Source organism: Quercus suber, unplaced genomic scaffold, assembly GCF_002906115.3.
Source record: "Quercus suber isolate HL8 unplaced genomic scaffold, Cork oak 2.0 scaffold_506, whole genome shotgun sequence".
Taxonomy (NCBI): domain Eukaryota; kingdom Viridiplantae; phylum Streptophyta; class Magnoliopsida; order Fagales; family Fagaceae; genus Quercus; species Quercus suber.
The window spans coordinates 86,023-97,857 of record NW_027069955.1 but is presented as its reverse complement, the minus strand read 5'-3'; the positions used below and the strand labels follow the sequence as shown (position 1 = coordinate 97,857).

The 11,835-nt window shown below is 34.3% G+C and overlaps 1 protein-coding gene across 1 annotated transcript; it reads right to left on the bottom strand.

Moving 5' to 3' along the window:
* Positions 1-3,370: 3,370 nt before the first annotated feature.
* Positions 3,371-10,478, bottom strand: LOC112033142 (polyadenylate-binding protein RBP47). Its single transcript, XM_024065924.2, has 6 exons — positions 9,781-10,478; positions 7,228-7,699; positions 4,779-4,840; positions 4,577-4,707; positions 4,230-4,326; positions 3,371-3,762 (listed from the first exon to the last, which is right to left on the bottom strand). The coding sequence occupies exons 1-6, from the start codon at positions 10,165-10,167 to the stop codon at positions 3,595-3,597; spliced, it is 1,317 nt and encodes a 438-aa protein (XP_023921692.1). The 5' UTR covers positions 10,168-10,478; the 3' UTR covers positions 3,371-3,594.
* Between the last annotated feature and the right edge of the window lie 1,357 nt (positions 10,479-11,835).

The window sequence follows — 11,835 nt, the reverse complement described above, 5'->3', positions numbered from 1 at the left end:
ATATTAGGTGCACATTGATCAGGAGAAGTCTATGGTTACAGAGATAATTTTGGGTGATAGAACCCATGGGGAGAGTCATTCCTCCCTCTATGAAGGCTATCATAGGGATTACGACTTCCCCCTTTCTTCAGTCGGTTAATATCTTTTCCGGGGGACAATACCTCAGGTTTATCCCCTGTGGTATGCCGTATGTCTCCTTAATTCCTCTATTAAGGCAGGACTATCGACGAGATACTGAAATCTACCCATTTTTGGTTAACTAGAATAAGGCACAGAATAATAACTGGGAAACGAGAACTTGAAGGCCAAGGATGCTGGCCGAAGAGAAGACTAAAGACTTGAATAAAGGAGAACTTACGCAAACTAAATCGGAGAATGATCCTTGAACTTGGAGAGAGATTCTTGCAGATTCTGGGAAGAACTAGGATTGATGACAGGGAAAGCTTTGGAAGTTTGAGTGGCTGAGTTTGCTGAGAAATCTGAGAAACTGTGAAGTAAAGGAAAAACATTTTCCTTCAAGGCTTTATATAGGGGGGGTCAGAAAATGAGTGGCAATTACCCTGCCCAAATTTTGAGGGAAAATGCTGTCCGTTAGATCAATGGCTCACCGTTGGATACCAAAGACATAGCGCTGCCCAGAGCAATTAATAGCGCTTCGTAAATACCGAAACGTCAGCAGATAATGATGAAGCGCCTAAATCTATGCTCGCACGTGTAAATTCAGGTACTTTTCATATTCTTAGCAATTATTTTCTGTGATAAGTCAAAATCCTACTTTTTCTCCTCGGATGCGAGGGAAAAATTAAAATTTTGAGGGGCTATTATGGGGGGTAAAAGCCTAACTTTATATATTAGGCCTAGGGCCATACTTGAAGATTATTGTGTGTAAGAAAATAAGAAAGTGGTTGAGAAGGAATCCGTGTGGAAAAGATATTCTTGAAAATGAATGAGGAATGTAGTCCAAAGAGAGCATCAGTAATCCGAAGAGTTCATTCTCCTTGGATACAAGAAGTCTTGATCAATCAAGTATCTAGAAAGTTCGAGTGATCTTCCTAACGACTTCAATGAGAATGATAAGCTTAGGACATGCTTGGAGATGATAAGAACGGAGAACTATCTAAAAGAAAAAACTACTACCACCGTGTTTAATGCACTGCAGCAACTTTTTTGATTGCATTTATGTGGAAAAGACCCCTGAACAGTGTAATCTCAGCTACCACCACTCATGGAAAGCTAAAGCAGGTACTTGACATGACATGTACTCAAATAGATACGTAGATGAAGAACAAGTATACAATGGAGATAATGGGGAAGGATGCTATATAAAGGGAAGAGGCCTCTAATAATGGGGGATGGGGGAAAAAAGATAATAAGAGAGGAAGAAAGATTTTACTGTAGCTCTATGAACTGTTTTCACTGTTCAATCAATAATATTCCTCTTCGGACATCATTTTGTTTAACTTTTAAGTGCGTTTTTACATTGGTTCATTCCCGGTGATTATAGTTAACAGTTGCTAAATTCACAAATAATCCAACTCTTTCACCCACTCTCTACAAATTCATTGTTTTGGGTTTGGACTACAAATCCTAACCCTACACCTACCATCACGCCAAGGCCTAACTTTAAAGGGTAAGTATCATTATTCATACAAAAAATTAAAGATAATAGGAGTCTATTTGGAAACAACTTATTTAGCTAAAACTAAAAATTTCTTGCTAAAAATACTGTTAATAAAATTAAAAGTTAATTGAAATAGTATAGTGGAACCCATGAATAATACCAAAAAATGTAATAGGGTCCATGAATAGTACCAAAAATAAGTTGAATAGTAACAAAAATAAACTAAATAGTAAAATAAAATAAAATAAACTGCATTTTTCAATCAATGCCAAACGCAACCTAAATATCGACAATCCTATATAATGTAAAAGTTAGCAACCTCTTTTAGAGTGGATTTAATCAATGAATTTATTGATTTATTCTAACTCTCTTCACATGAAATCATTCAAATCCGATTTTGCATCTTTTGGCTAAATTGATTTTTCAAAAAGTCCCTTTACTTTAACTATTTACTATTAAAATATGAATAATGCTAGAGATATAAAATATTTTACAAAAAATTTATCAAACTATTAATGTGGTAAATAATTATTGGTAAATGAAAAAGTGATATTAATAGTAAGTTTAGATGAAAACTAATAAAAAGTTGGTCATATCAATATTTTGTAAAAATATTATAAAATAATTTATGACAATAACATTACTCTTAAAATATAATATACATCTCATTCTCTATTTTGCAATAGATTTTATTAAAATAGTCTTATAATATTCTTTTTCTTTTTTCTTTCCATAGATAAAGAGATTAGAAACACAATTCCAAACTCAGACCACCCAATCATCACCAAAACCCACTCTCCCCACACTCATCGTCACTTCCTCCCATAAAGCCTTGGAGACCTTCGAGCTTCAACCCTAGATTTGAATCCATACAAATCTATCTATGTTTTTGTCTCGTCTTCATTCAAACTCAAGCCCTTTCTCTGTCTTCAACCCTCTTTGTCTTTGTTTTGGTTGCTAATCCTAGTCTCTGTTCAAACTCAAGCCCTGAACCACTTCACTCCCGTTACTACATTCCGATGATGAAACAAATTATTTCAAATAGAAAGCGATCTTGATCCCAAAAGCACATGAAAGAAATCCTGGGCCAACATGCCAGTGAGACAAGGGGCATATGCGCCTGACGCATGAGATATCTTTTCCCCTAAAATAGAGTGCAGCTTTCTAGTTTGATTATTTATTATTATCTATTTTCTAGCCCAATTATGCAATTAGATAATAGTTGATAATTAAATGCTCTACCATGCTATCCCTGCATGAAATGCTTAATTCACTTGATATTATGCTATCCCTACATGAAATACTTAATTCACTTGATATTAGAAGCATTGCTCGAAAGGCTGAAAAGATAAATTTCCTCATAACCATGATGCTTGGAATTTAGCAAAAACTACTGGTGAATGATTGTAGGGAACTTCATTTGATCTTTGGAGCATTGCTTGAAATGCTAAAAAGGCATATTTCTAGACCCAAGATACTGTCTAAACTTAGCAAAACTAAAAAGGGTACAATCTTGTATGTTTTCAGTTAAGACTGTTAACAAGAGCATCAACCACATTCCAAACTGATTTAAGGTTGATGACTGGTCAAAAAACCTTATCCTTTTGGGGGGTTAAGTGAAAACACACACACACACACACACACAGATTTAACGTTGAGTGCGACTTTTTGCATCAAATACCAATGTCCTAAAGTCTCTGAATTATCATGCTGCCAGCCCCTACACACATGCTAAAGAGTCAAAGAAAGTATTCCAACAAATAAGTTTTCTCATTCAGTCCAGTGATTTGTAAATAAATCATTAGTCAAATCCCTACAAAATTAGTTCAGGCTATCAAAATTCAGTTCCACTCCACATTTGGAGGGATTTTCTTAAGAATTCTACAGAACCACTCAACTTACAGAGAAATGAAGAAATTTTTCCCAGTTAAGCGTGATATTGTCTAATTTCTAGAACTACTCGTGCAGTTCCTTCAGCTCACTTGTTGTTGGTTTCCATAAATGGGGTAAGCTCCATACGCAGCAAATGGTGCAGCATACATGCTTGGGTCATGAGGTGGTGGCAGAGCATATCCATAACCATCATAAAGCTGCCCTCCATAGTATGCCCCACTCCATTGGTTGCCATAATCTGCTCTAAACTGCCAAACCCCAGAAAGAACCAATTAAGAAAAACAAGCTCACAACAAATCAGAATTTATGGGCAGATAAAATTAAAAAGATCAATTGTTTTAGCAGGTCATTGGAGATAAGTTTTGGAGCTGCTGTAAGCATTTCCAGTTCTGGATTGGATTCTATGGATCCACCATTAAAGATTATCATTATATACTTCCTGAGAAAGCAGGTAGCAATGGATGTGTTCAAACGAACACATCATTCATGCAAAACTGATCAATGACCCTTCCAAGTTTCCAGCAGCTAGGGATGACTTCAAACAGCTCTGTCAAAGCTAATTGCATAGTGAAATCTGAATTGTCCATTAGATCCTTGAAAAAGCTCTTTTTCAAACCCAAAAATAGATGCAGTAAAAATGGAGTGACGGTGTCATTTTTTTTTTTCCTTTTGGGGGAAAGGGAGAGGGAGTGGGGGGTGAGATTTTGCCGAGTACCTGTTTATTTGCTGGATTGCGACCCCAAGAAAGACGCACAGTTTGCTTGCCGATTACTGTGCCATTCAATTTCTGTAATGCCTCCTCTGCATTATTTCTGTAAAGAGAGATTAAGAGGACCATGGAGTAAAAGGCAAGCCATAATTTTAATGACACATGTTTTTTCTTTATTAGTAAGTCACACATGCAAGAGGGTTTTGAATCCACAATCACACCATGTACTTCTGAGGGAGAAGGTCCCAATTGATAAAAAGTTCACCTGCATAATTGTTATGTACCAACACTTTTCTTTCTTTTTGTTTGGAAATTTGCCAACACTTGACATAGTTATGGTAAAAAAATTCTACCTGTTAGCAAATTGTACAAACCCACACCCTTTTCCAGTTGGTATTTTAACAGAGACGATATCACCATACTGTGAGAAAGGTTGCTTGAGATCTTCATCACTAACATTAGGGTCAAGCCCTCCAACAAATATCTAATAGAAAATTTGGGTTAGCAAATCCCAATGATTATTACTTAAATCCACAAGAAGAAGATGAAACTCACTGTGGTGTTTGTAGAATCCCCATCAGCCTGTTGCGCTGACATACCATTTGATGCATATCCACCTACCAAAAAATTAAAGAATAATTAAAACATATATAAATAAGCAAAAGTCAAAGTTAAATGCTATGGCTACATCAGAGTAACTCCCTTGACATTTCAAACCATGTTCTTAAATACAAGCAGTTTTTTTTCAGGGTGAAAGTAAATATATATAAGAAGGGTACATAAAGGAGTGCTAGCAAGTGGTAGCATACTAGAGAGTACGCCCAAAGTGAAATCAGTATCTAAAATTTAAAAGTTCAAAAAACTCTTAACAAATTACAGAAGGAGAAACGACTAGTAGCAGCATTTCAATCATAAATTTAAGAAAAATGTGTGTTGGAGAAACATCTTCGCAGAGTAATTAGAAAGAAAGGAAAAATTTAAGAAAGAGGACATCCTCAGATACAAAACTCATTTGAATTTTTGTGTTGGATATTATGTCCCTTGTGTATATAGTCGATCCAAACCAAAATTTCCAACCATACAAATTGACGACCTGCCCTAAAAACACTCCTCCAGTTTCAGGACAGAATTTTGGCTTTCTTTGAGAACAATACCAAAGCAGCAGGACCCTCATAATTTAAACATCCGTAAAGGTATTCAACATAACCTCTGATGAAAAGTTTATTTCTTCATACCCATAGTGCAGCAGAATATGCTGCATCATGACTAGGCCTGATGAGGCATTACCATCTACATAATCTGTGTTCTTCTCATCAACTTGTACCTTAGACACTTGTACCTTAGACAAACAACTTAACTTTTGGGCCAGTGATATGGAAAAAAAGAACTGTTCCATCAGTCTGGTCAACCAAAAAAGTATTTTGATTTTGTTTTTTAAGTAGAAATTTCTGCTCTACCACCCAAAAAATAAGTATAAGGAATGCTAATGAAATCAATCTAAGGCCATTGTATAACATTTTTTGTATTAAGATCAACTAATTTCCAAGGAGTTGTGACATCCGTCATTCAAATATTAAAATTGGCATTGTTTAGTCCATCAACACAAATAGGAGAAAAGAAAATATCTCCCAATAGTTTTACTTGTCCACTAACAGTAATTGACATAAAGAATTTATGATGAAAGTCATTGTACAATGGCAACAAAATATATTTCATCCTAGTTAACTACTCCTCAGTTATCAAAGAACAGAGCTCTTTCATGTGTCTAGTCCCGTTATAAAGGACACAAAATAACACCAGAATCTTTATATTAATTCCGATATCTCTTTATTCCTCACTCAACATATTGGTAATTGTTCCCTTATATTAATTCCAATGTCTATTTGTTCCAATTCTGCATGTGTTGAATGAAAGAGTAATAAGAATATAATTGTTCTACTAGTTGGATTACACTCAGCCATCAGTATGGACATGAAGCAGAGGAAATGTACCACATAAACACAGATATGTCCATTGAACACAGAAAGATTGAAAATAACCAAGAATGAGGAGTTGATAACAAAGAAAAAATTGCAATTCTTAAATGGTCCACAGAGCAGCAAGGTGAATTTTTTTTTTGAATAAGTAAAAATAAACCGTTTCATTGAGTAATCAGATGAAGCAGGCTCCCCTTGTGTACACGCTACACAGGTAGTGTACTAGTGATGCACAAATATAGTAAAAAGTACTCAAGTCTAGAAATTCCTACAAGGAGGAAAAAGCGTGCCCCCTTAAGGCAGCCATCTAATCCTACAAAGATTGTAATAAAAACAATTTTGAGCTCCAAGGATGCCCAACCTCTTCAAAAGTTTGCCTGTCTCTTTCGTGCTAAATTGTCCACATAACACAGAAGGGAATGGCCCTCCAAAAAGCAAGGTGCCATTTGCAAATGTTTGTTGATGAGGCAAGATAAGAATAAATAAAAGAATCTCACACCTCCACCATGTGAAAAAGATGCTCTCTTTAGAAAGTCTAGATTCTATATATTGAAAAAAAATCAAAAGCTAACTGTGGTTACATCACAACTAGTGCTGTCAAAAACCACTCAAGCAGTAGTGTGAAAGTCCATTGGCAGCCAAGTCAGGGAAAAGAAGCAGAAAAACAGAGCAGCTGTCTCAAAGGCTTTGTAGCACAAGTTAGTTATGCTGGCAAGGCATTGGAAAAGGGGAAAGGATCAGAGACAGATTTCACTACTTTGTATAGATCAAGCTAGAAATAACAGCTGTATATAAGGGATGGTGTGATTCTGGGCACCCACAATCACAGCTGTCTAACTTTTCACATATGAAAAATTGCAGAGGATCCTGAAAAACTTGTCTGAGAAGAGAGAGAGAGAGAGAGAGAGAGCAGAACAAATAATTGGAGGAAAACTATAGTTATTGAAGCATGCATTTCAACCAATATATCTGAAGGTATCAAGTATTACAACTGCTTTATTTCTTATTGAAATAGAATAATTAAATACCTTGAGATTGTTGATATCCAGATGACTTCCTAGGAGTTGCAGCACCAATGCGCATAGGCCTGCTCGAACAATAAACACCATTCATTTCAGTCATGGCCTGTGATCTCTCGTTCTCATCCCCAAATCTCACAAAACCATAACCCTTTGAACGGCCAGTATTGGCATCAAAAACAACTTTTGCAGCTTTAACAGATGGATATTTACTAACAAAAGTTTCATGCAATAAGCTATCTGTAACATCTGCTGCTAAATCTCCTACAAAGATAGAAAGATCAGGAACATTATCTGATCGCTTGTCACCCGTGCTAAATGTTGCCCAGTTCAGCCGGAAGGGCTGTTCTGTATTAGGCATAAAAAGTCCAGCATAATTTTGTAGAACTTTCTCAGCTGTCGCATGTGAAAAAAATTCCACAAATCCATAACCCTCAGATAAACCAGTCTGTTTATTGCGAATGACCTTAACAGAGGCAATCTGCATGATATATGACACATAAGGATTGCGAAAATAGCAACCGAATAAACAGACAGAAGCAATATATGGCAATTTCAAATTTCACAAAGTTGCTTTTAAGAAAGTAAATTAAAATTGTAAAGTTTTTTTTCCCAATTATATTTGAAGAGCCGTGACAAATCTACAATAGGAAAATGCTAAAGCTACTACCAATTTTACTACAAAAGGTTTACAAACTAACGTGACAATGAATATGATTAGTGCCATATCAACAACATAATAAATAAAATTTAGAATTACTTCTTTTTTTTTGTGTTTAAAAGTTGACGCACCAATTTGTAAGTCTTATGTAATAAAATTTGTAGTAGATATAAAGTCACTCTTCCAATAAAAATATTCAAGAACTATTTGCAGTCAAAATAAACCAAGCCTAAGTGAAATCGCAATAGAAGAAGGAACAGAAAATTCAGATCAGCAGAACCACCATGTATTTGTTGCCCCCATTTTAATTTTATAAATAGTTGAAAAGAAAAAAGAATGCAAATACATCAATACGTTCAATGCAATTAACTAATTGCCTAAATTATATTTTATAACTCCTCTTTTCAGTAGAAAATTCCTCCACCTTTGTTGTCAATCAATTAGGACCTTAAATACTTAGACACAACAAAATTAATGTTGCGCAAAGTTTGAAGAGAGCTATACACTAGAAGACATCTTGGCTGATTCTTTTCTAATGATCCTGCCTATATATAGTCATATAGTGGCAAATACACATACGTACAGATTTTGTTATTGTCTTTAATGGAAATAAGGCCAAAGTTAGAAGTCGGCAACATAGAACTTTTCTTTTATTTTTTAGTTTTTATTTCCAAGCAATAATGAAGCATTTGACTGCCATGCATGCGCACATTAAGTGAGTTGATATCAATATTTGTATTTCCAAAATCATGTCATAGGAAGGATTGTTTCCAATCTAAGAAGTATTGACACATGCACAAACACAAGACCACAACAGTTCTTGAAAAAATCAAGACACAACATAATTGGATACGACAGCACCATCATAACAATTAATTTGACTTCTCCCAAACCTCGTAAAAGTGGAAGCTTTATGTACTAGGTATGGCTTTTTTTTTTAAACTATCTTTAGGTATATTTTATTTTTACTTTAAGTTTTCAAAATAGATAACAACTATAATTTTAAAAACATATCTAAAATCAAAGGAAATTTAAAAAAAATAAATAATAAAAAAAAAAACTCTCCTGCTCGACAAATTGAGGACAAGCATGAAGAAGTGTTATTCGGTCAGTTCCAGTCATAAGTGTATTCACCATTTATTAGTGAATGATCAGAACATCAAATTAGGGCAAGCTCATAATGCTAGATAGGAAGCTTCAACCCTATATGCTAGATAAAAACCTTGATGCTAATCCTAAAGCACAAAAATATATTCAAACCTAAGAAGCATGGACACGAAACTCAACACAACACAGGACATATCGATGGATATGTAATTAATTAATATGTGCAGATATATATTAAGCTTTTAAAATAAATTACAACTATTAAAATACTTATAAACACATCCAAAATCAAATGCTTTGTAATTTTTTTTTTTTTAAACTTTTTTTAATCCTCCTAACACATTGTGGACAAGCATGCAAGAGTGGTGATTTTGGAGTGTATTTGCTTCTTAAAACATTGCAAAATCAACTCCATCTTCCCTAATAATTAATGAAACCAAACAACAGGTGTAACATCCTTTTCTTTACTTTATTATAAGCCAACAATACAAATTCCTCTAATAAGGACATAATACCGTTACCACTTTTCTCAGTAAAAAGCAACCATATTTAAAACCCTTTCCTCATTATATCACACAAAACGTTCACATACATAAACCTAAACTAAACCCAACGTTCACAAACAGAGAAAATGCCAAATGAAGCAATCAAAACGTGTCCTTTGAATATTCATTCATTCAAAACCCAAATCAACAAACACAAAAAAAATAGATGAATATACGCAAATACAGACGAATGCGAATACGATATGAAATGGAAATAGAAAGAAAAGAAAAGAAAAAAAAAAATTGGACCTCTCCGGTGGAGACGAAGCAATTGTGGAGGAAATTCTCGTCCATCCAATGGTGCAAATCGCCGACCCAGATCGTCTTGTTGTGTTCGCCGCTAGATCCTTGCTGCTGCTGCTGCTGCTGAGACTGAGAGTGTTGTAGCTGCTGGTAAGGGTGATACGGCACGTAATGCTGAGGTGGAGGCGGAGGAGGCGGAGGATGACCGTAATGCTGATGGTGCGGCGCCATCATCTGATGCTGCATTACCATCGCCGCCGCCGGATACTGCATCGCCACCCACGACTGCGGCGGCGGAGTCTGTCGTTGTTGTTGTTGTTGTTGTTGATTATTACTATTATTATTCAGCTTCTCTTGTGGCTTTGAATCAGAGCCGCCGTTATTCGATTGCATCGTAATATCTTACACTCACTCTCACTCTACCCAAAAAAAAAAAAATGGAAGTTTTGGATTTTAGAGAGAGAAAAGTCTCTGAATCTGAAGGTTTTTTTTTTTAGAGAGAGAAAGTGAAGGGTACGGATACGGTTAGGGTGAGGATTTTATTTTGAGGATAGAGAAGGAGTCATTGTAAAACGCGGTTGAGCTCGTGGCCGTTGGATTAGGCATAAGGGTTGATCTGGACCGTTGATTCATAAAACTGAGATTTATAGCTACTGTTGAGGTTTCTCTCTCTTTTGGATCCGCCGCCAGCTTGAGCTTCCACTTGGGTTTTGAGTTTTAACACTTTTTTTTTTTGTGGCTATTTTGCCCTTCCCTTAATAGATATTTTTTGGAATTTGAGATTAATTTTTTTTAGAAATATTTTTTACTATTTACGTTCGTGTACCAACAAAAAAATGACAGTGTGTTCAGGGCAAGTCAGTTTTTACTTTTTTTAGATTTTTTTTTTTTTTCACCTCACGTCATGTCTTTTCAATTACAGTGACTATGACTATTTATGGCAGTGTAGAAGAAGTACTTGAAAGTTTGAAGGTTGAAACATGATCTGTGCCAAACTGGAAATTTTCCTAGGAATCTGTCAATCTGAACTAGTTCAGTTTTGATTTATCATTATCCATTTAGAAGAAAAAGAAAACTACAAAAACAAAATGATACTTTTTAACTTATAAAATACTAGTTTTTTTTTTTTTGGTAAATAGGATGGGGAAGGAAGTTGTGGTTTGAACGGCATAAGTGATACATGATAAAGATATATTGTATTTATCTTCTAATAAAAGTTACATCCTTTTATTAAAATATATATATATATATATACATGTTACCCTTTATTGTGAGATGAGGTTCTAAATTTGGAAAGAATGTGAATGCATGAAAAGGAAAAAATAAAAAATAAATACTAGTAGTAATGCTTTAATTTTTTTGATAACGTGAGAGATGAGGCATTTAAATCTTATACATTTACGTTGAAAACATGAAAAAATTTCAGTTGAATTTTAATACTCTTCATACATGGAAATAACTTATGCACACGAAAAGAAAAATACTAACACTAGTAACTAGTAAACATCCTTTTATGAAAAAGAAATTAAAAAAGAAATTGTTTTATATATATATATATATAAGACTCATCACAGATTATTAAAAAAAAAAGACTTATTAGATGCACTACAATAATTTTCTTTTTTATTTATTTGTTTTTTGGTTTTTTTTTTTTTTGAGAAACTTGTTTTTTTGGTTTAGTTTTATAGTGTTTAAAAGTGATATATAAACAATCGTGTATATTTTGTTTTTTAAAGAAAGAGATAAGGTAACTTGGAATACTGTTTAAAAATGAGATAGAAATAGTGTCTTAAGTTTTAAGCTGAATGGAAAAGATAAAAGAAAAACCTAAAACTTAGGAAAAGTAAATTACTCTTTTAATTGTTTGTGTTTTTTAATTTAAAATTATTTAACTAAATGATAAGAGGTATTTTAGAGAATTTAAGAATTTGTGTGAGGGTATTTTAGTATGCAAAAAGTTGAAAACCAAACCGAAACCGTGTTATTAATAGTATAGATGTTGTGATATTGGAAAGAACTAAAATGGACAAAAAGTACTTATTTGTAAGCATCTTTTTTAGA

Bases quoted from the DNA above. Each gene is read 5' to 3' on its own strand.
- LOC112033142 (XM_024065924.2), bottom strand. From the start codon at position 10,167: ATGCAATCGAATAACGGCGGCTCTGATTCAAAGCCACAAGAGAAGCTG. The intron at 7,700-9,780 runs GTCCAATTTTTT...TATATCATGCAG, and splicing joins GCTTCGTCTCCACCGGAGAG to ATTGCCTCTGTTAAGGTCAT. The intron at 4,841-7,227 runs GTATTTAATTAT...ATTTTTTGGTAG, and splicing joins TGGATATCAACAATCTCAAG to GTGGATATGCATCAAATGGT.